Consider the following 27,939-nt stretch of genomic DNA (forward strand, 5'->3'; position numbering starts at 1 on the left):
TCAAAACTGGGTGCACCCTGAGTGTCCAAAACTCAAGTTTTTGGCCACCCAGGGTGCACCCAGTTTTGTCGGCAAAAGTTAAAAACCACCCAGTTTTGACATTTTCCCTAAATTAAATCACTGATTTATTTCCATTGATTATTTTATTTCTAAATAATAATAAATGAAAATACATCAATTAAATAACGGATTTATTTTCATTTATTATTATTTTATTTCTATTATTAAAATAAGACAATTAAATCACTGATTTCTTTTCATTTATTATTCTTTTATTTATATTATTTTTTACCTACGTCGTATGCTATTATTTAATTTATTATTTTTTCTTTATACGTGACTTTACCGAAAGAACCAAAGAGTAATTCCTGCAGTCACGAAAGCTCCAAAATTAAGATTGAACCTCTTCTACGGGGAAGTTTTAAGTTTATCTTTTTCCCTCTCTGCGTTTTTTGTTTTCTCTCTCTGCCTGTGTATTTAGTGTACTTTTTCTGTCTCTACTCGTTTTTTGTCGTTCTTATGTTCTGCTCTGTCTGTGTGTCTCCGTTCCTCGTGTTTTGTGTTTTTTCTCTCTTTGGAATTTTCACACTTAAATTATAACTTAGCAATCTTTGAAATACGTAATCGACCAGGCTATGCGTTAATTGTGTGTTGACCGACTCTCTGTGTTGCATTACATTACATTTCGATATTTTGCTAGGTTTTTTAATTTAATGTGTCTCTTTCCCGTTCTCCTAATTTTCAAGCTTGCTTACTTTACCACCCGTCGTCCTACCCATTGACATGCTAATTTTCTCTAACCCCTCCCTCTCTCTGCCCCCGCCTCCCTCTGTCTAATTAAGTCCTCGTCACAGAGACACTCTGTCTCTGTGTGCCTATGTGTTGCTCTCTCTCTATGTATCTTGGTGATATCTGCTTATATGTCTGTCTATAGTTTTCTGGTTAAATTTTTGTTGCTATTTCATTTATACCTGATGATGATTGCTTGTGTTGCAATGGAAACGTCGTATGCTATAATTTAATTTATTATTTTATCTTTATACGTGACTTTACCGAAAGATGGGAAGCGAGGGCGCTACTCCGCCACGGCCTGTGGAGGGGTTACGCTCTGGGCTCTTACACTCTGACGTTCAGCCAAAGCCATGAATGCGTTCTATTTGAATATATGTAAAATATTTTATTTGCCGAAAAAGTGTAACATTTTGGGAATTTTTTTTTCACGAACAATAATTGTCTGGCACAACGAGTCTGTGTGGAAAATGTCAGCTCGATTGGATCACGGGAAGTTGGTTAAAAAACGACCGAAAGAATTGCACGGTCCTAAGCAAGCAAGCAAGCACGCAAGCGAACTTAATATAAAGGATTTAAAAATAAGAGAAGCAATTCAATTTGATTACAAAAGAAGACTTTATTTTCTGCTCAACGATTTGGAGCTGTGCAACCATAGATGAAATTTGAATTATTATAAAAGTGAGGAAAAGCTTTAATACAGTATATTACAACACAATAGCTTATTTTCACCCCGATTAAACCGTTGGCACAAACGCTGTTATCTAGCTCGACACGTGGCCAGTATGACATGTTCAATCTGAGTTGGAGGCATTACCCCCACACCCAGATGTTTTGGCTTTCAGCACTTGCGTCACAAGATAGTAGTACTATGTGCCAGGAACGTGTTCCCTATTTTCAGATTATTCCAGAAATAATCAAAAAATTGCGCCTGGAAATACGCCATTTTACACAATATGATAATATATTTTTTCTCCCATTTATACGAACTGCGTGATGTTACAGGAAGTGACATCACATCTGTTATTTTCCTTCCAAAAAGTGCTGCCAGGGAAGCATGATCGGGTGATGTGACTTTTGTGAGCACAAAGACACGTTAGATTGATTCGAACTACATCTGAATGAACCTTTAAAATCTGACATTTTAAAATGTGAAATTCATCCCTACTATTTACCCCTATTATACACGGTCGACCTTGTGGAATCCTTATCCCAGCTACCACAAAATGTACACTGCCAGGAATCATACACGGGAATAACTGGGATTGCAGAGACGATAACGACCAATAACCACAACGCGCTCCGTGAATATCCTAACACGTGCCAAAAGCTAACTCCAACATAACACTGTACATACATTGGTGACACGGCTAAAAACGACGAACATTAATAACCGCAAGCAATTTGTGAACTGATCCTAAAAAAAATTATACACGTTTTAAGAAAAAACATCTTCTGAGAGCCGCACATATTGACAAAGTTCCGTTAACATTTCCTTTCCAAGCGAGGATGGCAACTGATTTGTAACAGAACAAAATGAATGAATGATACTACCAACATATACGAAATATAAATAATAAAAGGAGTATTGCTCAAGCAGATGCCATGCACAGTGGTATTTGGAAACATTTTAAACGTCTTGGCTCATTACCTCTGTCACTGCTGTTCACAGAACCCTCACAACTGAAAATGTGAACTGCCCCGAATTCCTCACATTCAGCGAGCACGCAATTTATCCGGGCACTAGCTGGCAATTTCTGGACTGTGTTATAAGCAAATAAGAGCTGCAGTGTGGTTGTGTGCACATGTAAACCTATGCTCCAAGTGGTGTCAATGGCAGTGACTCAATATGAAAAGGAAACGTGTTCGTTTAGGCTGCAACTAGAAATATTACAATTGCCCCTTTCTACAAGCTTGCTTCGTCTGTACGTGCCAAGACAACGTCTGCCTTGCCATAAACATTTATTTGAGTCAACAAAGTATGGTAATTGGGTCAAGTATGAAGATACGATAACATTGACAATGACCCCATGAAGATACGATCATAAGTAAGCAATTGTATGGGAATATATTGGCTTGAACTTAGAGAAAGTAAAAAATATAACACCGAAAATTACAATTTAACACACATGCTTTCGCAGCCGCTGGTAATCCAACTTTTGTTTTGGGCGACGTGTTGAACATTTTTCCTCTGAGGCTTCCGCCACGCACTACTGCGGGCATCTTCAGGAGTTTTAGACGTCATCGTGATTCACATCATTATCCACATTTCCAATTGAACTCCAGACGATTCTCCGTTGTAGTGCGCGGCAAACGTGTGAGAGAAGAAATACCCAATATCAGAGGTCGCAACAGGGTACCCGATACCCGTACCCTACCCGATACCCGGCTACCCGTACCCGGCCGGGTACGTGTACGGGTACCCGTTTGCGACCCTGGTGCAGCTGGGTACAGGTAGACGGTGAGTCACTGGTGAGTAACTGTTTGTCACTCATTTCCCAACGTCTTGTCTCTTCTCACAATTGAAGTTCCTAGAATCAACCCACCCGCACCTGCAACATGGCTTCATCCCAGAGGTCGCAATCAGGTACCCGATACCCGTACCCTAGGTTACGGGTACGGCCGGGTACGTGTACGGGTACCCGTTTGCGACCCTGGTGCGGCCGGGTATGGGTACGGGTAAGGAATAAAAACCCGTTTGCGACCTCTGCCCAATATGCAGCCCAACAAAACGGATAACCGCCCTTGGACTGAAATATACAATAAAAACACACACACACAAAACTACATTCATTTTACTCCCCGTGTGGGGCCGTGGATGGCTGCTCATCAAAATCCTCGCATCGCGTCGCATTCCAGAACGCGGGCACGCTGTCCACCTCCGTCCATCGGGACCCGCCCTCCTTCTCCCACTCGCTCGTGTCCATGGTGGAGCCTGCGTCCGACTCGCTGTCGGAGCAGCTGGCGTAGCCGTCCCGTCCGACCTGCGAACTCAGCTCCATGTCGCTGTCATCCTCGAAGCTCTGCAGTCTAGCCATCGTCGCCATCGTCGGCGGCGTCGGCGGCGTCGCCATCGTCGGTGGAGCGGGAAGGGCGACGGAGGCTGGCGCGGCACGGCTCGCCGCCGCGCGCAGGCAGCCGAGCCACTGCTGCTTGTTGAAGGCGCTGTCGGCAAGCAGGTTGTGCATGCGGCCCCGTGCCGCGGAGGAGAAGCCGACGCGGAACGCGTGCTTGCCTGCGTGTGCGTGCGTGCGTTCACGGTTGAGAGCGCCGGTGCGATTGTTAGCGAGGCTTACCGCGTCACAATCGCGAGTACTGTTATTGTTATTATTGTTGTTGTTTTCGCAACATTTGTTTGCCTGGGAAAGGCTCACCAAGGCTTCTTTCCAGAGGTGTCCTGATACTTTTCAGAGTAGGGGCGAATATATGTTTTCCCACTTGGGTAATTATTTTTTTTTACAAATTTGGATTATGACGCTGGTACACATGGCCTAGCCTTCTTAGAATAACATCACGGGTTCTTAATGTCCATTGTGAAGCAGACGGCACATTTTTTACAGTAGGAACACACCTGCAGGTTTAACTAGGGTGGCCACTGGGCCCGAACCCCAGACCTTTACAACAAACAGCAAAAATGCGGTTGTTATCTTTTCTTTACAGCCCTGAATCAGTGATACAAATTTGACATTCCCATGACGGGAGCGAGTATCTCCGTAGGACAACCACTGTTGACGTCCCCACAAAGTGGTACTCACTTTAATGACCCCCCAGCGAGATGATGAGGCCAAGTCAACCCCCCCAAGCAGGATTAGAACTCGCAACCTCCCGATTGCCAGCCACCCGCCCGACCGCTGAGGCATCGGCTCAAATAGGTGCCAGAGGACTTGCGATTAAACCCCGATCAGGTGGTGGGGGGGGGGGGGGGGGGGGGTGATTAGGGCTTGCCTCGCTCCGCCGGCCCAAAGGGGCCCCTGATGAAGGAGGTCCCATCCGGCAGGTCCTGCACGCAGAGCTCCGCCGTGGGGACCGGCTGGCGGTAGACCTGGAAGCTGGGCGCTCCGTTGCGGTAACCGGGCCTCGTGATGACCAGCACCCCGTCCAGCAGGAACACGTGCAGCTTCTGCTCGCAGCGCCGGGTAGGGGAGGGAGGAATAAGGGATGAGGGTGGGGAGGGAGTACGTGGAAGTCAGAGTGAAGAGTTTCAGCCGGAACAGTCCGGAATGGTGATCCGGCAATTGTTATGGCACGTAACCTCCAGCTCGTATTATTTCACACTTGTGATACGGTATTATGGTATATTATTATTACATGACTATAGGGCATGGTTGTATAAGGAACAATAATATGGTATTGTTTATAGAAAGGCGTAACTCGTACTCTAGTGGTAGTGCCTTACGCCGGTAATCCCCACTTCAAGCCAGGCTAGCAGTGTTCCATAAAATATCAGGTGAGAATGTATGCCCTGGACGATCATGCTCACGATGGGATTCATGATGATGAGGCACGTAATGATACTTCACATCATCGATGAAAATCAATTCAAAATCGATGCTTACACACGCAGGACACGCCGTGGCTAGGAGAAGGCCGATGGTCAAGAGTAACAACGGAGCGGAAGCCAAAGGACGAAACTCGTCCGGAGAGGTTGTGCACTGAGGAAATGGAGCGGTGAAGTCAGCTCGTGTGTAGTGTAGTGGTAGTGCCTTACGCCGGTAATCCCCACTTCAAGCCAGGCTAGCAGTGTTCCATAAAATATCAGGTGAGAATGTATGCCCTGACGATCATTCTAATGATGGGATTCATGATGTGTGTAGGCAAGTGCTCGGTGGATTATTACACTGTCGGATCGTGAAAGGTGGCTTGAGGAGACATTTGTCCGTGGACAATCACGTCGATGATGGATTGTTGCGGGCGAAATGATTGTGACGGTGACGATGATGACTTGCGACGATGTCTATTACGATGATGATGATGATGAATTGTTACAGTTGTAATCATTGTGACGACGACGATGATGACTATGATGACGATGGCTATTACAATGATCATGATACATTGTTACAGGCGTAATGATTGTGACGACGACGATGATGACTATGATGACGATGGCTATTACAATGATCATGATTAATTGTTACAGGCGTAATGATTGTGACGATAACGATGATGACTATGATGACGATGGCTATTACAATGATTATGATACATTGTTACAGGCGTAATGATTGTGACGATGACGATGATGACTATGATGACGATGGCTATTACAATGATCATGATTAATTGTTACAGGCGTAATGATTGTGACGACGACGATGATGACTATGATGACGATGGCTATTACAATGATCATGATACATTGTTACAGGCGTAATGATTGTGACGATAACGATGATGACTATGATGACGATGGCTATTACAATGATCATGATACATTGTTACAGGCGTAATGATTGTGACGACGACCATTGTGACTATGATGACGATGGCTATTACAATGATCATGATTAATTGTTATAGGCGTAATGATTGTGACGACGACGATGATGACTATGATGACGATGGCTATTACAATGATCATGATCAATTGTTACTGGCGTAATGATTGTGACGACGACGATGATGACTATGATGACGATGGCTATTACAATGATCATGATTAATTGTTACAGGCTTAATGATTGTGACGACGACGATGATTATGATGACGATGGCTATTACAATGATCATGATTAATTGTTACAGGCGTAATGATTGTGACGACGACGATTGTGAAGTTGCCTGTCATGATGACGACGACGATGACGACGCTGCCGGCGAGGCTCTGCAAGCTCACCTGCCCGCGGTGGTTGCGCAGCTCTCCAGTGGCAGCAGAGCGAGCGAGCGGCGGCGATGAGGGGGTCTCTGTGCCGCGGGTCCACGTACTCGAGCAGCCCCATGTAGTGGCGGCACTCCGACTCCCCCGCCCGCGTGTTCATCTCGCCCAGGATGCCCTGCATTACGTCCAGCTGCGAGCGCAGGCGGGGCACGGCGACAACGGACGACGATGACGGTGTGCGTTTGAAAGGCGCCCGTAATGGAGCGAGCATATCAGGTCGCACTCGATACACGCAAAGTTCTTGGCACAGATGAACTACAATAACTTGCTGAGATCTCGTCAAGGGGCATTCATCATCACGCAAACTCCGGTCATCCTCGCAGCGGCTTTTGGCTGCCCATCGAACAAAGGCGGTCACCGCGTTGCGCGCTTTCAGATGCGCTTCTGCGGCCGTCTGGAACGCTCTCTTCCTTCCGATATTAGGAAGCCACCGGAGCGATGCACTTTTAAAATCGAGATTGAAAACTCATTTGTTTAGACCTGTTTTTGGTGTTTAGTTTGTTGTCCTTCTTCACATTTCCTATTAGCATGCCCGGCTGCGTACGGTGCGAAATAAGTTCTACGTGCGTACGTACAAGAGTGTGGAAAATTCAAACGTGTAAGAGTGCAGAATGGCGTGGAGATGGGGGGGGGGAGCTGGGTGGGGAGGCAAGAACGGGAGCGATCGAGCGTGCGCACGTGCCAAGGGACATGCATCGCTAACGCCGAACAAAACGAGTACAAACTTTGTTTTTGAATCTGAACAGGAATAAGACAGGCAAAGGCGGCAGGCGTGAGCATTCGTGCATTGCACCGCAATCAACAAGAACAACAACCGCCATTCGGGACTAAGTGGCAGTTACGTCACCACGGCGCTTGTGTCAGGCTATGTGCACTTTAAGGCCACGTGAAGCGTCGAACGCCCGCTGACAGGAGGTCACGGGACAGACTCAGGTGCCATGGGTTGACTGACTGAGATGACTGGCCGATGCACTACATGCGTGGTGTGTGGTCCCTGGTGACCTCGAGTTAAGGTCGGGTTCTGGGCAAGGCTATTTGCTGTAAGTGTAGGGCAGGGGCTTTGAAAGTTATTGGTACGGCAGAACCCCATCCTGCGGCTGGGGGGTAAGTTCGTGGGGGCTTGGGTGGGCCCCCATCCAAGCCCCTGAGATCCCCCGCCTCAAGTTCACGTTGTGCACACCAGCGTGTTTTGCCGCCGCGCCATGGTGCCGATATTCCGCATGCACATTCACTAAACTTTTTTTTATTTACAGCACCAGGTAAGGGCCCACTGAGCTACGTAGCTCCTTTTTCAGAAGAGACCGGGCCACAAATGATAGCTCAACACAGTGGCTTATCGTGTGCGGGGATTTATATTAGCAGGCAAATACTCTGAACGCATGTCGATGATAAATGTGGAGGGAAAAACCGAAGGACCCGGAGAAAAATCCACGCGACCACAGGGAGAGAGACACCGCAAACTCCAAATATACAGCAGGCGTCAGGATCGGGATCGAACCCACGACCTCCTGCATACCAGGCGAAGGGGACAACATCTCGCCACCGAGGCGCCCCAACATGAAACATTTCTCCTGCACAGTATCCACGCCTCAGTCTGCGCTCATCCCCGCTCCCTGCAAAGCTGGGCGAGGAGGGGGCTGGGGAACGCGTCCGTTGGGGACGAATGGAAGAGGATGGAGAAATCCCGCTGGCGAGGTGCAACAAGGTTCGGGAGCTCACAGCGCGTGTCAGCGGCGCGGCATCGGCGTGCTCGCTGGGCGTGAGGCGCAGGATCTCGCGCAGCAGCAGCGGGTACTTGACGAGGCGCGAGCGCGGCACGTCCAGGAAGCTCCACAGCTCCAGGCGGCGGCTGAACGGCGACTCGAGGCACCGCTGCAGGAAGTCCTGAACCCGCGGGTCCTGCTTCTTGCGGTCGAGCAGCGCCTTGGCCGCCAGCTGGTTCCCGCAGTAGCCGACGTAGGCGCTGAGACAGGGGAGCTGTGGCCCGCGAGGATGGGCGAGAGAAAGAGAGGTTGAGAGAGAGGTAGGGGAGGGGAAGCGCATGCAGTGAAATTTTTAGTGAGCAGATAAGTGTCGATTCATCGTTGTCTTGTTTTTGGAGTGAGGCCGCGTACGATAACATGGATGATGATGATGATAAAAACGATGATTAGGATGATGATGATGATGTGGCTGGGCCAATCCTGGCTAGGATTCGAGCTCACGACTTTGGGCTGGCCCCAGCCTGCTGTGATACGTAGGAATAAACTTGGCCGTATTCTGCGTGGAGAGACGTACGGGGGCATCGGCATTCACGGACACACACCTTTGCAACGTATGCCATCAGATAATTATTGAGGTTTTGAAAATATTTTTTCACGAGTGAAGCCTGACCACGTGGGCCCTGAATGTATGTATGTTGAACTTCTTTTGCACCGTACATAGCCAAATGTGCTCATCTGAAGTGCGGGAAAGGACAACAAACTAAGCGCAAAAATTAGTTCTAAAGAAATTCGTTTTCAACCTAGATTTGAAAGTGCCATAGCTCAAGTGGCTTCCTAATGTCAGAAGTAAGAGCATTCCAGACGGCCGCAGAAACACACTTGAAAGCGCGTGATGCAGCGACCGAGTTTATTCGATGGCTATACCAAAAAACAAAAGCCGTCGCTGCGCGGATGTTGACTCTGACTCACCCAGTCCAGCAGCAGAGGTCCCACGTGGTGAATGGAGCCGTCCGCCTGGCGAGCTCCATCCAGCCGCCGCACGAGATCTACACGAGGCCCCATTGGCAGCGTCGCCCCCAACGGAGAATAAACGACAACGAACACACGTGAGAGAGCATCTCTTTTTGACAGGAACATCCCTTCGTTGGGATTCAGCCATTCGTTGTTAGACCTGTAACACGCACACTTTGAACTTAAATGGGCATTCGGAGGTGCGAAAACATAAATTAAAGAGAGGAGTGTTCAGATTATGACATACTAAAGTACTTTTATTTTAACTGGTAAGGCTCAATTGAGCTATATAGCTATTTTTCAGAAGCGACCTGGCCACAAATGATAGCTCAACGAAGTGGTTTATCGTGTAGAAATGTACAGCAGACAAAAGTTGTGCTCTAAATCTGTGTTTCTAAATGTGGAGAGAAAAACCGGAGGACCCAAAGAAAAATCCACCCGACCACGTGGATAACTTGCAAACTCCAAATATACGGATGTCAGGGTCGGGATCGAACCCACGACCTCGTGTATACCAGGTGAGGTAGCTAACATCTCGCCACCACAGAGCCGAGATGTTAGGTAGTTAACATGTCGACTGTTTGTAACATCTCGCGACAAACGGCCAATACTGACGCCGATGTGCGGTGATAGTGAGGAGTGAATTCCAGACGAGCGGAGCGGTGACAGAGAAGCAACGTCCACCGTGTCTGGTTCGAGAGACCACACGGGGTTTGATGAGGAAGAGGGGGTCCACTCGAGGTCAATCGGAGGTCGTGTAATGGGACAAACGACGAGACGGTGGAAACTGCATATGCCGATTGGAATTGGAAATTTGACCAAATCTATTAATAAGCATTTGGCTTTATGTGGGAGGAAACGGTTCCCCGCAGAACCCACGCATACGAAGCAATAACACGCACCCAATCCTCTGCACAGATGGAACAAGATTGCTCAACTGTCACATCTGCCTTTGCGACATGAGAATGGCGCGAATACCAAATGTACTCCCTTACCTCCGGCTACAAACACCAGCGAGTCCAAGGTGGTCTCCAACACAATTACCACCTAGGCCCAACCCTTACTTAGCCTCCGAGATCTGGCGAGATCGGCCACTTTTCACGGTGAGTCAGCACCCCCCCCCCCCCACCCCCCAAATAATGAATTGGGTATCGAGAGTTAGACTGATGGCCTTAATCTAAGTTGTCTTGTGGTTGTTGGTTGTTTGACTTGCATCCCACTGAGATTTTTGCACACAGCGTTGGTGTACGGTGTTTTTTCTGCAATATTTTGCTGTCTTTTCTTGGATTTTCTGTTTGCACTCAGTCACATATTCACTTTAAGATGTTTTTTGTTCATGTTTTTGTTTTTTGTTTGTTGCGGTTGCACCTGATTCAAGAGCCGAATGGCTCACAGGGCTATACCTAATAAATGAACTTGACTTGAACTTGACTTGAGCGGAGCGCTCATCTGGAAATCCTAAACCAGAAGGCAAAATTTCACATTCTAATGACCCGTCTAGCCATATCTAAACATTTCTTTGGACTTCCCAATGAGCGGTGCAGCGTCACCAGGTGATTGCGATGATCACGCCATCGATTATAACGATGACAACTATGATGACGATGATCAATTAAGACGACTATGATGATAATGTAATGACCGAGATTCTAGAGCACCCACCTGAAGCAAATGTCCATTCAAACAGACAGGAAGTAGCTAAAGGCCTCCTATTAGTGCAGAGAGGCCTCCATGGTGATTGGTCGAGAGGCAAGGTTTGAAGGGAATGGAGGAGAGGTTCAAACCGAAATGGGCAGGAAACGGAGGTTGGAAGTTGAGGCGACGGTTTAGAACCGTTAAGGGGGAAGGACGGGGATTGGCTGGGGAAAAAAGCCAATGAGAGAAGTTTCGAGAGAAGGGGCTCGAGAGGGATAAAAGGCGAGAGCACAATGAGAGAGGATGTTCGGGAGAGGGTTCGAGCTTCAACCGAGAAGCAAGAAGCCGGGCCCAGAGTTGGTGCTGTGCCAAAATAAAAAGGCTCCGAGCACAAAGTGTGTTCGGTGTCGTTACAATAAAAATGATGACAATGGCAATAATGATGATAAAAAATTCGGTACAATCCTAACCTCGGTGAGAACTCACAACCTCAGGCTGGCCACCCTTTTGCAATACTTAGGAATAAACTCGGGTCATATTCTGTGTGGAGTAATGTGTGGAGGCACGACCATTCATGGACACACACCTTTGTACATGGCCTAACCCGAATGCATCAATTATGAATAACAATATCGGCTGCATAAACATACACGTGTTCAGGTCTGTATTTTTTTCTCTTTCACTTGTCGAGCCTGGCCACACGGGCCGCCTCGTTGCCCCGCTGCAGAATAACCTCGGGCGTTTTCTGCGTGGAGAGATGTACAGAGGCAACGACCATTCACGGGCACGCACCTTCATGCAGAGGGATGAACGAGTCAAGAGAGCCGAAGATTTGCGCGAGTTCCTCTTCTGTCATGATGGCCAGGGTCAGCATGGGGTCGTGGTAGGCCTGCGGTGACAGCAGTGAGTCGGTCATTTCTGTTCCGTGGTGGAATCTTCGCACCACGCGTTCACTAAACGGACTACACATGCACAGAACTGCTTGTTGTTGTGTTTAGTTTTATTGTCCTTCCCCCGCACCTCCGATTAGCACGGTTGGCTACGTACGGTGTGAAAGAAGTTCAGCATACATACGTACATCCACAATCCAGGCACAATTGCAGCCAGAACTCTCTGGGGCTGAGCTACAGAAAATGTTTCCCCGCATTCCCCATTCCGCCTCCGCTGTCACTTTGTCGCCCATGGGGATTATTGGCGGTGGGTCTGGATTGCCCCTGAAGACCTCTCTAAAAGCCATTGATGCTGCCCTTGCCGCCCCCTAGGACTCGTTGCTGGATGGGCTCCCTGAGTTGCCCATGGGATTTATTGGTCACGGGTCCCAGACCCCCCAAAAACACCTTGAGGCCGGATTTGCCCCAGTTTGCTACATCCCCATTAGAATGTGTATTTATACTGGATGAATCCGATGAGCTATGAAGCTCTTTTTCTGCAGATATCCAGTGGCATGTACTCGGCCTCGCTGGTCCAGAGCTGTGCAGCTGTATTCTGCTCTCTCCCCTCTCCCGTGCATCCCTCCTGCCCTCACCCTCCTCACCCGCACCTCCCACTTCCAATTTCTCATCTTTGTCCTTAATGTTGTCATGTAAAGGGTCCATGGTATGCGGTAGGTAGCTTTGAGCCTCTGCATAAACTGTTGCGGTCCCTGTCGTTAAATAACACGATTGCTGACCTTCTCTTTAATTCATGGCTGTCGTGAAGAATGCAGTTGTGTTTTGGGGAGAAATAATATTTTCATAAAACCATACCTTCTTGGCAACTTGCAGGTCTTTAATGAGGTCATGCTCTCCACGGAAAAGCTCAAAGATGACCTGAAACAGACAAACCGGACTCATACATTTGGCAACACACAAAAGCCCAGGTCACCCTTACAAAAGAGACAAAAGTATCATGTGTCTCAACGGGCCTGTATATAAAAACCACCTGGTTAAATAAAGAATACCACTACTATTACTTAACGACAACTGCTACAGGACTACATAGGACATATACGTGACGCGTCAATTAGGTCAAATGCCAAGGCCAGTTGCCAACACTGCAGGTGATTATAGAACTGGCTTTGCATGATGCATTGTCCGCGTAGATGCAGCTGCTAGTGGCTGTGCACACCCGTAAGCCAGCGTCGTGACGGCAGGGTTGTGTTTGGTGCATCACAAAGAAGCTACGTGGCACTCCCAGTCTGTAGGGCTACGAATAAGATGCCAACGGGAGGCCAGTACACAGGCGTAGGTTTGACTAACTGCTCGTGCGAATTCTAAGCATCAACTCTTCTACCGTGCGGGTATTCCCATCCGGCACCCTCCTCCTCACCCCACTTCGCACCGTGGTTTTCTTCACCGCACAAAAGTACTGGACAAAGAAGTTGACCAACACTCAAAGCACGAGCCTCCCGAATGAGTCTTGAGCCTCAGCGGAGGAGTGTCCGGATGAGAGAAAGAGGGTCTCATTGGCCGAGCAGAGGCTTCGCGTGTTTGCGGCTTGCTGCAGAGGTTAGCGGTTGGAGCCCCGTGGCCGCACTGGTTAATACTGCGCAGGTTACATCAAACGCACGAATATGCGCCGCCTGTTTCACAGTGGATGCTTAAGACATCCTCCGACGTTACCTGAAGGAAGAGAAAGTCACGTGTGCTGTGCCGGAGTCATGGTCCAAATTTGAAAAATCACACTTAAATTATTCAATTGGCATCAACAGCAATCGTCGTCAAACTTTAGCGGGACCCTCCTGAAGAAAGCGTCTTGAAACTCAGCAAGGCTTCCCTGGGTGAATAATTATTAAAAATAATAATGATGATACACAAATAAACGAGAGACAGGAAGGAGCACTCGGCTTGCTGTGTCAAGTCCTCGCAGGGCAAAGTGCTGGGGGACGCACCTCCTGACGCTTCAGCTCGTGGGCACTCAGTTGCTGGCAGGCGGCCGCGTCCGTGAACGTCTCGCACCAGAGCCGGCCGTCGTGACGCTTGGCGGCCGAAGGCCCAGCCCTCGCCTCTGCACTGACACGGGCCGCGAGCCTGCGAGAGCCGGTAGACGGCTGCTGGCTCGGGCCTTCCCCAAACCGGACACTGGCAGAACGCTGCACGGGGGAAAGGTGGCGTGAAGGACAATGGACAGGCAGAGAGAGAGAGAGAGACAGAGACACGGGGAGCCATCGTCAAGGGTTGGTGACTTCTGGTTAATAGGGAGTGCTACACATCAAGGAACAGTGTATGGTGCGTTACCACAAGTGTCGGAGCAATCCTGCTTTGAGATGGAACGCTGGCACAAATCAAGTCAACGCTTTTGTGCAGTTCTGTATTTTGCGCAATTATTATCGTGCGAGGCTCTCCCGATTGCACTATGTTTCACATCCCACGGGTATGTTGTGCAGCAGTTTCACAAAAGGAGGGGGGCGATGTTGCTATTTGGCTTTACCCGATGGGGTAATTTGCGTACATTTTCAAATTTGGCATATTTGAACCGGGGCACCGGCACACACAGCCGACTCTTTTCCAAATAATATCTCTGGATCAATAACGCCCAGAGTGAAGCAGACGGCTTGTGTCTTTCCAACCAACTAACTCGGCATTAACCGGGAGGGCCGCTACAACAATTGGTAGACGTGCGGTACGGCTCAGCCATGTCGCCGCTTTGGGACGACGCGGTGGTCGACGTGTCTGTTATACAAGAGGTTGTGAGTTCAATCCTGACCCTGACGTCTGCTGTATGTTTGGAGTTTACATGTTTCTCTCCCCGGTTTTTTCCCTTCACGTTTAGAATCAACGTGCGTTTAGGAGTGTTTGGCCGCTCTACATTTCCACGCGATGAGCCACTTCGTCGGGCGATCACTTGTGAGGGTCAGGTCGCTTTGGAAAAAATAACTATATCGCTCAGTGGGACTTTACCTGGTAGAATAAAAAATATAGATTTTTTTTTTATTTTTTTGCTAGAGGAAGCGGTCACCCCACGAGGCCGCAGCGCTGCCTGGCGAGGCGGTACCTGGAGGGGCTTTCCGAGCGTCCGTGCAGCCGAGCGCATGGGCGAGATGAGGCTGGCGAAGGACGAGCGGCTTTGGGGTCTGACGCGCTTGCTGCTTGGCTCCTGATGGGGACGGACACCGCCATTAGACACGACTTGACTTCCAGCTGGCCAGGCCCCACTGAGTTAGGCAGCTCTGTTGCATATTCTTGGTTCTTTCGGTACATTCACGAAGATAGAAAAAAAAAAGTAAATAAAAAAATGATATATTTTAAATTTTAATTTATATATTTTTTTATTTTCTATCTACGTGACTTTACCGAAAGAACAAAGAATATGACTTCCTGCAGTCACGAAAGTTTTAAGTCATTTAGCTCTGTTGCAGTGTCAGCGGCTACAGGACATTTCAGTTACTTAGAGTTACGTAGAAAGCCGTAGCGTTGCCCAGAGACCCACAGACACAGTCTAAGCAGCCTCGCGTTACAAGGACGACCACAGCCTAAGACTGTGTGCAGTGGCGGTAGCTACAGCACATTGCAGGGTGGCATTGTGAAAACTTACAAGAGCAAAAACAAAAACTGAGTATTTACACTGAAACATGCAAAAAAATTACTGCAAACAGGACAAACGATTAATGTGTCTTAAATACAAATCATAAACTGCAAAAAAAAACAGATGTAAATAAACCAAATATACAGCCTAGTACTTTTAAATTACATTTTTTTTTACCGCTACACAGAGGCACAGCCAATGTACTGGGTTGGAACAACGGGACGCACACAGCCAGTGGCTGTCAAATCTCAAATCTGACTGTCCGCCTGATGATGCTAGTTGAAATTACTGGCGAAACGTTGTGCTCAGATTGTAAATGTTGTGGATTTGCTCTCCACGTTCTGTTTATATGACAAACATTACTAATTGGCTGTGTCGGGTGGTGGCGGGTTTAACGACATGTTTATATTTATGCGATCTAACCCAAAAAACCTATATTATGGATCAGTCCTCACCATCATTACGAACACCACCATAACATCCACCACAATAACCGTCACCATATGGTTATCGGTACCAGACTCGTAGTCATCAACGATGTACAAAATGGTATTTTTTTTTTTACCTCCAATAATTATCTCACTCACTTGATTTTAATCACCGCTACAATTATTGTCGAAAACATCGCAGAGATTGTCCCACATAAGCCAATCCTAATGGCTCCCTGTGGTCCGTAACGTTGTGCTCACCAGCGCTCTCAATTCGTTTGTAAATTTAGGAAATGTCTACGTTAAAAGTCAGCAAAGACACAGAGAGAGAGAGAGTTGTGAGTCGGGGCCCAGCCAGGGCGGGGGGTTCCATACGAACTCCGGCTCACCACACAACCCGGCGTGTGTGCACGGAGAATACTCGTGGCGCCTTCAACTGAACACCGATGCGAAATGGCCCGCACTCTCACAAGCAGAAAATGGCCAGGAAACAATGAACCCATTAATGCACTTTTCCGGTATTTAAACTTTTACTTTGCGCAATTTCTTTTGAAGAAGGTGAAGAAGAAAGTGAAGAAGAAAAAAACACAGGGGCAAAATACAGCCAAGGACGTGGCAAGCGTGAAAACTCGCGCAAGAAAGATAAACAAGTTAGTTCCAGCGCACGGCGTGGCATTCGAGGCGAAATTCTGCCAAGAATCGACATCGAACAATCGCGCCTTTTGTTGATTTCGGTACCGCTCCGTTCGCATTGTTTAATGTGCTTAAGCGTGAACAAAAAAAAGAAAAATGTGTTTGTGTAGATCTTTGACACGGATTAAGGCGTTGGCATATGAGATGCGCGAAGCGTTTGACCCAGACTTTGTTTCAGCAGCTAAGGCCCCATTGAGCTCAAAAGCAGCACCGTTACAAGGACGATCGCAGCCCAAGATCGTCGGCTAGCGGCGGCAGTTACAGGACACCGCAGCTACATAGAGTTACATAGAGTTACATAGAGATCCGTAATGTTACATAGAGGTCTGTAGAGTTAAATAGTCTCACAGACTCAGTCATACTTTTGCTTCTGCCGGTAAGGCCCCATTGAGCTAAGCGGCACTGTTGCAAGGACAATCACAGCCCAAGACCGTGGGCAGGGGTTTCAGTCACAGGATATTGCAGGGTGGCAATGTCCAATCGAAGGTGTTCACGTACGAAATTGGAAAGTCTTACCGACAAATATAAATGGACTGCACAAAACCGTAAAGTGGACGAGCTAGGGAGAAGTGGTAACGTGGCAGGGGCGTCACAAACCTGTAGCGTGACCTTGTGTTTAAAGGGGGCACCAGCGTTTTGTCAGTAGAATTGTACCGGAGAGTTTAATTCGTCTTGATTGTTAACTGTAGAGGCGTTATCCATTAGGAAAAAGATGGACCAAAGGAGTGAAGCGACAGAGGCAATTGGAATATCAAGGGCAGCAAGCCAACAGCACAAACATGACACTGCGAGAGAATCTGAGGCCACTGCCACCAAGACACGGATGGACCCAGTGACCTCCACAGGTGGAAATTATTGAAACTGTGAAGAGTTACTGCTATCGGGTTTTTGTATAGTTGCCGGGTACGGGGCAGAGGTCGCAACCGGGTACCCGATACCCGTACCCTACCCGATACCCGGCTACCCGTACCCGGCCGGGTACGGGTACGGGTAGCCGTTTGCGACCCTGGTGCGGCCGAGTACGGGTACGGGTAGTCCGTGAGTTAATGGTGAGTAACCATTTGTCACTCATTTCGGGTAGGGTACGGGTAGGGAACGGCTACCCGTACCCGGCCGGGTATGGGTACGGGTAGCCGTTTGCGACCCTGGTGCGGCCGGGTACGAGTACGGGTAAGGAATCAAAACCCGTTTGCGACCTCTGGTACGGGTCTAGTCGTATCACATTTGCGTGGTCTTGTGACCATCATGGTTAACTACCTTATGTGTTATACAGGAGGTCGTGGGTTGGATCCCGATCCTTACTGAAGCCCGTGGTTACGTGGATTTTGCGTGGATTTTTCTCCGGGTCCTCCGGTTTTTCCCTCCACGTTTAAAAGCATGGGTTTAGGAGTATTTGGTTGCTATAAAGTTCCACGTTCACAAAGCCACTTCCGTTGAGCCATCATTTGTGGCCAGGTGCTTCTGTAAATGAGCTACATAGCTCAGTGGGGCCTTACCTGGTAAAATGAAAAGTTTAGTTAATGCGTGCTGTTCCCCCCCCCCCTAATGAGGAATCTGTGTTTCGGTGTAATTGTGTAATTGTAAAACAGTGTGCGTGCACGGTAGAGCGAGCGGCTTTTACAGATTTTTGTGTGCAGTTTCTTATCCGATCGCTGCATCTGCATCCTTTATCCGCCACTGGGGCAATTATAACCGCAGTGGTGCAACTTGCAGAAGGGGGGCGGGGGTGGGAACCCCCCTCCCTCCCCCCTCGGTGTGACATATATAATTTAAAAAGGCAAAGCGGAAAGTGGCAAGTCTTGCCACTCAGTTTCAGCCGTATCGACACGTAACCATGCTGCGGTGCAGGACGTCTGACTCAGACCGGCACCACACAGTTACTACTGTATTGCTTAACAAGTAGAACAGCGGTCGGGAACCTATGGCTCGCGAGCCATATATGGCTCTTCCAGTGACGGCATATGGCTCCCAGACAATTTTGAGTTGAAAAAAAAAATCAGTTTGGAACTGATTTTAAAATACTTGTGATATTGCTTAATAATACTGTCATGTTAAAGTAAACAGAAATTAGTTTTGAAGATAAATTTCACGGGTCACGCCTGCATGAAGCTCAACCTCACCAAGTATGAACCAGAGGCCATCAGCAAAACCACGCAGCACCAGAAGTCGCATTAAAAGTAAGACATATTTAGTTTATTATACGTTAAAAATACTATATGGCTCTCAATGAAATATATTTAGAAATATTTGGCTTTTATGGCTCTCCCAGTCAAAAAGGTTCCCGACCCCTGAAGTAGAATGTCGCTGTCAATAACAAAGACCCATGTCTGTGTTTGGGTTTCCGGAGACCTGGTTAGGTCCATTGAAGTCGGGTGGTGGAGGGTTAATGCGCAAGACGTTTGGCATAAAACGACCACGTGACTTAACCCAACAATGAATACGGTTCGAGTGCAATCCTCCTTCAAGTGTGAAAAAAGTGTGCAATACAGAAACGATGATGATCAGTGTGGAACTGAGCACAGGGAGCAAAATACCCTGAACAGCCATGCCTGAGCCAATACATAAGCTACACCAGTGCCGGATGAAGTTAGTGCGGGGCCTGTAGCATATGTTATGAAGGGGCCCTTCATAAAAAAAACACGTAAATATTAAAACACGTTTTTTTTACTTGCATAGTAAAGTTATTGTATTTTTCATCTGCTATACAGCCAGATAATACGACAAATCGCTAAGCTTAAACACCCAGTCGTTCATAAAAGTTGAAGGCAGTATAGTACTATAGTAATAGAGCAAGTGCAGAAACACTGAACCGGAATTGATAGCTTGAAAGCATTGAGCGTGGGGCCCTTGAAAGTGCGGGGCCCGTAGCATATGCTACTTTTGATACGAGGATAATCCGGCACTAAGCTACACACAACCCAAGCATACACTTTCTATAATTATCACACATGCCATACATACGCCACACACTGCACACGCGTCGGGCTAGATATTACATTTCGGATGATGTGAATACATATTTTTTTGCTTTGGATGTAGCCGAAATTATGACATCACAGGAAATGATGTCACTTCCATGCCTTTCCTGCCAAAAGTGGCATCATGTGGTATTGGATGTCGTCACTTAGTTGGCACAAAGACACGTTGAATAAAGAATCTAAACACATCAAAATTTGTTCTAATTCAAAACTCATCCATGTTACACCCACACACGACCCATACATACATACACCACACACGCACAGGCCATACACACACAAGGCGCTACATTTCTCAGTATATTTTCCGGGCTGGCCTAGAGTAGGGTTTCAGGATCATAACGACAATCTGTAATTATCCCGGAGAAATCCGAAGAGTTATGACGCTCTTTTTTTTGTTTACAAATGTCCAGTAGGGGCGGGTCAGAAAGTCAAAACAACAAACAATACAAAAACCCGATAGCAGTGCAAAGTATAGGAAATGTAAGAAAATCACTAAAGCTAAATAAATGACATAGATAACGTATATAAGTTCAAATTGCCTCTTCTTCCTAGCGTTGTTCCCGCTGTGGCGCAGGGTCCGCTTTTCGGCATTGTCTTCTCCATTTGGCTCGGTCCAGGGCATCTTCAGGGGATGCGTTGACCGTCTTTATGTCTTGCTTTATTCGATCCATCCATCGCTTCTTCGGACGTCCGCGTGGACGGCGGCCCTCTGGCTCAATACGCATGGCAGTCTTGGCCACTGATGACTCTTCACTTTGCATCACATGGCCGTACCACCGAAGCCTTGCCTCAAATTGCCTAAGTATACCAAATCCTAAGCTTGGGTAAGGCAGCAAACAACAGCAAACAACAGTCCCAGGATCACACCAAGACAATCAAATTGCACATTAAAATGCAACTATCGATACATGGGTAACAATGAAGTTAGAAAATCACATTGACAAATTCAGTTGTATGCAGCACTAATCTTCTGATATCAGGCACTAAAGTACAGGCAATCCTCGGTTTACGCGATTTCGTGGTACGCCATTTTGAAAAAACGCAACCTTTGTATTGAGACATTTTGTTGACATACGCGACGGAATTTTAGGAATAACGTCGTCCGCAATGCGATACAAGCCCCCCCCCCCGTCCCCCACAGTCTGGAACCGTGACCCAATGGCATTGTTAGCAGCCAGTGCGGTACGATAACGAATGTGCTCCAGTCGACAGCATTTTGCCACGTGGACATCGGCACTTTTCGCTTTGTCTCCACAACGCGACTCCGGTGGAGCTACAAGTCGTACTGTTTCGATTTAGAGCTTTCGTGACTGCAGAGATTCATATTCTTGGTTCTTTCGGTAAAGTCATGTAGAAGGGAAATAATCAAATAAAATAAAAAAATTATAAAATAAAAGTATTTTTATTATGTCTTTTTATTATTATGTTTATTTTAATTCTTTTATTATTTCCCTTCTACGTGATTTTACCGAAATAACCACGAATAAGTCGTACTGTATTTCTTTATTTTAATTTAAATTTTCTAGGAAGTATGTTTGAGTTTGCGTGATTTTCTTTTTCATTTAAAGTATTATATCGTGTGTACGTGTATTGCATAGACATAGGCGAGGATAATATGGGCGATCGTGTCTGCGAGTGTGAGTGAAATCCCCTAACTCCCTTCTTTACCTTGATTTCTTATGGGAAACTTGTTTTTGACATACGCGATTTTGAGATACGCGCGCTTTTCCAAGAACGCATCGACCGCGTACGTCAAGGACTGCCTGTGGGGCCGTCCATAAATGACGTCACGCGATTTTGGACGATTTTTGCCCACCCCCCCCTCTCATCACACGGCGTCACAAAAAGTCAGACCCCCCCTCAAATATGACGTCACAAAGCTCTGCCCCCCCCCCCAACCATATTTCCAATAAAACATGCTTCAAATCGCTTTAAACTATTGTCATTGAAGTGCGCATTTAATGTGGCGCTGCACTCCGATGTTGTAGGAGTGTTGTTATAACAATTAGTGTTGTTAAAACAATTATATATTTATTTAAAGTTGCGCATTTTGATGTCACGTCACATTTCTCAAACCCTCCCCCCCTCATCACACATCGTCACAAATGTCTGACCCCCCCCCCCAGGTGCGTGACGTCACTTATGGACGTCCCCTGTACAATATACGCCCACCTTAAAACAATCCCATACTATCGTACCCTACATTCCTATAATTGTATGAGCACATTTACAGGACACAGGCCACCGTGCCCTGGTGTGGAGCGAGGCTCCAAGCGGCAGTTGCTCAGCAGCCAAATTCTCGGAAGATGGAGAGAGGAAGTAGAACAAAAAACCCCAAAAGCCACAATTTTTGGAGGGAATGAGGATACAGATTAAGCTGTGCACTTAAGTTATTTTTTTTTAAAGTGTGCAACTGATAAACGTTGACGTTTCAATGCGAAGCCAGTAATATAGTACGTACTCTAAAACTCTCGTCTCAGTCCCCGTTATTTGGGATTCCAATTATATCTACCCACGTTTGCTGGGTTCCTGCATGAGACAAATGTTGATTTTGCAGCAAGTGGCGCAACCTCATTGGGCAATGATGATAATGTTGATGGAACTGAGTTGACCCTGAAAAGGGGTTTAAAATCATGGTCTCACAAATGGGGCCCCTGCTGCTGCTGCTGTTAAGTCCACGAGCCAAGGGAGTTGAACGGTACCCACCTGGTGTGACGTTGCAACCATTATCCATTCGTGAGCGGTATCCACGATGGCCAGAAATCCTTAGTAGAATTACGCTGTTTTGTAGACACGGCTAATTTTTTTTTGCTATATTTGCCAAGGATGGTTTCACGTAACTTTTTTCTCTTCTCAAAATTAGCACGGCGGGATATGTACGGTGAGAAGTTCGACATACACAAATACGAAATTTTATTTTCGATTAAGAAAAAATATGGTACCTTTCCCTAACGAAATGTATGTCGTTAACAAAAACTACCGCGTTAACCTTGCTATCGTACGTCTTTAGGTAATGTGCAGATAAAATGCTTGAAGAAAATCATGGGAAGTATTCACCACCCCAGCTGGTTCCAATAAGCCATGTTTGGGCTCATGGCTCAATCCACCGGGCTACAAACAAAGGGGCCGTCCATAAATGACGTCACGCACCTAGGGGGGGTCAGACATTTGTGACGATTTGTGACGAGGGGGGGGGTCAAAAATCGTCCAAAATCGCGTGACGTCATTTATGGACGACCCCAAAGACCCCCATAAAACCTTAGGGGCCGTCCATAAATGACGCCACGCGATTTTGGACGATTTTTGACCCCCCCCCCCATCGTCACACTGCGTCACAAAAAGTCAGACCCCCCTAAAATATGACGTCACAAAGCTCTGCCCCCCCCCAAAAAAAAACATGTTTCAAATCGCTTTAAGCTATTGTCATTGTAGTGCGTATTTAATGTGGCGCTGCACTCTGATGTTGCAGGAGAAAACATTTATTAAAAAGTATATTTAAGTAGAACGTGATGTCTATATGTATTTAAAGTTGCGCATTTTGATGTGACTTCACATTTCTCAACCCCCCCCCCCCTCGTCACACATCGTCACAAATGTCTGACCCCCCCCTCCCAGGTGCGTGACGTCATTGAGGATGGCCCCTTAACAGACTGTTGGGGTAATTGCTCTTGGCGAGCAGCTATGAAGACTGGTACGGCACTCGAGGGGGTTGATGGCCAGCACTACGCCCGGCCGCATGTTTTCACAATTTACATTACATGTATGTTGGACTTCTTTCGCACCGTATGTGTGCTAATCGGATGTGAATTACATGCACAGTGTATCTACGGCTTTACTCGGGAGCAATTGGACACCATGGGGACATTTGCCATTTCAAGACAAGTTCAAGTCGAATTTGTTTACCCAGGAGAACTCGAGACCAGGAGAGTATCAGCAAGGGTAACATGGGGCTTTAGTCTGCCAGTAGGGGGCGATTATTGCAACGATGCTGGATGTAATTAACAGCGAAACATTCTACTCAAATTGTAAATGTTGTGTATTGACTCTCCAACACACCATTGTTTACGTGACAAACCTTACTGGCTGTGTCGGGTGGTGGAGGGTTGTTATGAATCCCAACTGAGTAATGTGTGTAACGTTTTAGAATTTGGAAAATATGGGCTCTGACCAGTCGCGTGGTGACGACATTATCAGCTCAGGGGGGGTGCAGCAATCGATCAGGCGGGGCTCCAATATTTGATTTGTCTCGCACGGTCGCCCAACGTTGCTACTCTCGTTAAATAAAAATAAAACGTGTAACGTAAATGGAAGCATTTTCATAAAAAAAATACATTTAAGTGGGGTTTTAAACACGTTTTTGTTATTTTACACTTGTTGAAGACATGTCTTATGGTGTTTGTCAAGAGGGACCCAACTCGGAGCTTTGACCACCGCGGAGAGGGGGGGAGGGGCGAGGCACCCCCTGCCCCCACGCTCTTGACGGTACTGGCGTTGACACCGGCACATTAAAACTAAAGTAATTTTATTTTACCAAGTAAGGCCAACTGAGCAATATCGCTCTTTTTCAGAAGCAACTTAGTTACAAATGATAACTCAAGGGGCTTATCACGTGGAAATGTATTGCAGCTAAATACTCTAAAACGCACGTTGATTCTAAATGTGGAGGAGTAACCCGGAGGATTGGGAGAAAATTCCACGTGACCACGGGGAGATAGACACGAAAACTCCAAATAATCAGGCGTCAGGGTCGGAATCGAATCCACAGCCTCCTCCATACCAGGCGAGGAAGTTAACGTCTCGCCACCGTGGCGCCCTCTGAGCTTCCTCTTGTGAACAACGTCAGGGGGATCTTTAACACGCACTGTGAAGCAGACGACGCGCGGTATCGTCACGGTTTTTACGCCCCCCCCCTTCCTCCCAGCCATAATCAGGGGCGACTTCAATTAAAGTCCTGGGTAGAAGCGTCGAGGAAGTGACTACTTTCACTTGACCAAACGCTTGCCCATATATGGCCATAAAAGCGTCAACAAAGGCGAGCCTGATGTTTTTTTTTTATCCGTGCCATATCGTGGGGCAATCTCCACCGAACCGAAATAATTCAGCGGTGTCGCACTTGTTCTGGGATTACGCTCCCCACGCGCTGCAGAGTTCACATTTCAAACCGCACACTGTGGTTGAACTGTGCTCGGAGGGTGGTGGCAGGCGAGCTGGAAAACTTTTGGATCATGGCAGAAATGGCATTCAGAGGCAGAGTGAGCAGCGTTCCTGTGGCCTGGCGTGTAGCTATGCGTATCACAGCAATGCTGTCACTACAGTCGTGGGACAGAAAGTTCCAACTCCAGCCCTCGGAGATTTAGCCACATTAGATGTAGTCACTTCGTCAGCGCGATCTCTACCTGCCTGCCATAAGTGAAATGAACACCGCGCAATTAGTCTACACTTATCAGCATCAACAGCCGTGGTCTATACTTTAATTTTTTTTATTAAATGACGTCTTGATTTGAAGCTTTCGTGACTGCAGGAATCTATACTCTTTGGTTATTTCGGTAAAGTCACGTAGATAGAAAATTAATAGATCACGACGTTTCGATCGCAACACAAGCGAATTTTTCTTTCTTAAATTATCTTTGTCACTGTCTACGTGTCTGATGCATGTCACCGCAGGTAATATTCACAAGCGAAATCTCTCTGTAGGCATGTTGGGTACACAACACGTGGTTGAAAGTCACCAAATTAAAATCGCGAAGTGCATATTTTGAATGATTAGAATTCCCCTGCGATTACAATGCTGCGTCAATGTCTCACTACCGACACTGCTAACGACAAGTCAACCACGCAGATGGTTTCAGGAGTTAAGTTATCCAGTAACACTTGGAAGAGTAAACCTTTTAATCATTAGCAATCTCCCTCCTTGGTTATGAACATTCGGTAACAAAGTGTTCTGTTCAGGGGTTTGCTATGAAACAGAGCACCCTTGTATTATTAAGCACGGGCTTTCACGCGTGTCCGGTAAACTCAGCTCCTATAAACTAAAAGCACCTGACGCCAGGGGTCCCGGTGCCAAGAGGCTACGAGAGGGGGCTTTAGGTGTTGTCGCCTTGGTTTTGTGTGTGTGTGCGCGGCTCCAAGCGTGGAGTTCGTCACGCGAATTATGCAATTTATGTAAACGCCGAAAGAAAACCTCCCCCGTTACGTGCTCTCGCCGTCGTACAATCCACGCAGTGTGCGCTCGTTCAGGAAGTGTGCGAGTTCGTGCAGACGTCGAGTCAGTAATGGCCAGCGCTCTTCCTACATTTGAGCGGAGCGATTAAGTTGCACGGAGCCACTGGGGGTTAATTCCACATTCCTATGGTGAAGGTTCGGAGACGATGCATTTTTTGGGCGTGTGTGTGTGTATAATTATTTTTGTGAATAATCGCAACTCACTTCCCATAAAAGGTGACACAAGCCTCGGGGCAAGTGGCGCTTTACCTCATTGACCCATCAAAGAAGGGGGGAGGAGGCATTAACGACGGGATGGGGAATTCGGGAATGAACGCGGCCTCGGAATGACAACTGCGTTCACGGTCACGGACCCTGCGTCGTGAAACCTGGCACCGGCGTTAATTGAACGCTACACTTGCATTGCGTCTTAATTTGCGTCACCCAGCCAGATGTTTTTTCAAAACACAATTTCTCAAACCACCGCCCAACCCCCCACCCGAACTTCTATACATCACGCACTACACAGCCTAGAAACGATGCTGTTACAAGGTAGCTTTATTCAACATGAGGTCAACTAGGCTGAGAATATCGTTTGTTTTTTACTTCAATAACATTTAAATAAGCTTTTCACTATTGGCCTAAATATTAATCCAAAAACCCAATTAACCCTGTCTCGGATTTCTGTATTGTGTGTGGGACGTTTGAAATTACTAGATGCGTACTGTAACTACAACCCATGTAAACCTTAATGAAATGGCAGGCATCAAAACACCAGCTTAACATGTAAACTGTCAGCAGTTTAGATTTTGTTTACAATGATACTCATGATCTAACGTCTGGGGAGGAGGAACGCGACAACTTCTCACGGTGTTTCCATAACGCGTAAAAACACTGCGACTGCCATTAAATAGGCGATTGAACGCCAATCGCCCTCCGAGTCTGAAGAGCAACATCAACAACTCTGTTAACGGCCCTTATAAGGGCCAAGTCAACATCTCGATCAGACCATCACTGCACATCATGCAGCTAAACATCTACGGCAGATTCCATACAGCAACAATAACAAAAAAGCGCGATTTCGCCAAAGCTGCTAAAGCCAAGAATACAATCGATGTCGTCGCGCGAAAAGTCCCTCTGAACCCATCAAACTATTCGTGGATCACAATTATTCAGTGTAATGTTCAAATTTACCTTTAAAGTTATCCGAACAGGCGTGCGCCAAAAAAGAACCACACCTCAGGCGGGGTGACATTTTTGAAAAAAACCCAAAACGGTCGAGAACGGAAGAAAAAAAACACGGAGGAAGCCAGCGACGGTAGATAGATCAAAAACCGTCTCCGCAGTGTCCGCAGAGCGCCTTACCTCCGGCTCCTTACGCAGTTGCACCGGCTGCGTGTCCGGCGCATCCAAAGAGCGCTTGGCTCCTGAAGAGCAGCCGGTGGCATCTTTAGCCACCATCGCCAGGGTGGAGGCAGGCGGTGGGTGTCTCTGGCCGAGCGGCAAACGGCTGGGGTGGAGGGCGGCGGGAGGCGGCGGTGTGCGCGCACCGACGTTTGTGTTCCGAGGCTGTGGCGAGCGAGAAACTGGTGACGATCGAGAGGGCTCTCGGGCTCACGTCCCCCCCCCTCCACCACAGGTCCCGGCCCCGCCCGCGAAGTCGGTGGCCCTCGGCTGTGCGTGGCGAGCGGCGGTCTCACCGTGCGCTACAGGAATTTACGCAATTTTTTTTTTGAGGTCCACGTTGCTGGCTGGAGTTTTACGCACACGCCACACACACACAGACGCGCGCGCGCTCACCCACTTTGCTTGAGACTAACAAAAATAGAGGAAACCGGTGTGGCAGATTTGTTATCGTGGTGTAAAGCAAGTTAATGAAAATGCTCAACCTTCTTGAATCAAACGGTTCCACAGTGTGTGTGTGTGTGAGACATTTCGCGCATAAATAAAACGTATTTGTGAATTTTGCAGTGACTTGCTATAATCTCTTACCGAGGCAAGCGCTGCACAGCACTTGTTATGAAGTTGCCTTACTGGCTTAGGTATGGCACGGAAAGAGACCACAACAAAAAAAAGTGTGAATATAAATTTAGCATCCGTCGGCTTGGCCAGCTTAA

At 47.3% G+C, this 27,939-nt stretch overlaps 1 protein-coding gene across 1 annotated transcript; it reads right to left on the minus strand.

Annotated features, from left to right (window-relative positions):
- Positions 1-1,412: 1,412 nt before the first annotated feature.
- LOC133356711 (rho guanine nucleotide exchange factor 3-like) lies at positions 1,413-27,420 on the minus strand. Its single transcript, XM_061574352.1, is given in 11 exon segments — positions 1,413-4,024; positions 4,735-4,909; positions 6,626-6,652; positions 6,654-6,797; positions 8,387-8,644; positions 9,340-9,416; positions 11,809-11,905; positions 12,762-12,824; positions 13,886-14,086; positions 14,989-15,090; positions 27,188-27,420. Coding segments are annotated over 11 exon segments (1,680 nt in total). The 5' UTR covers positions 27,284-27,420; the 3' UTR covers positions 1,413-3,584.
- Positions 27,421-27,939: the final 519 nt, after the last annotated feature.

Source organism: Lethenteron reissneri, chromosome 55, assembly GCF_015708825.2.
Source record: "Lethenteron reissneri isolate LAM-NWPU_2019-01 chromosome 55, ASM1570882v1, whole genome shotgun sequence".
In the NCBI taxonomy this organism is placed as follows: Eukaryota; Metazoa; Chordata; class Hyperoartia; order Petromyzontiformes; family Petromyzontidae; genus Lethenteron; species Lethenteron reissneri.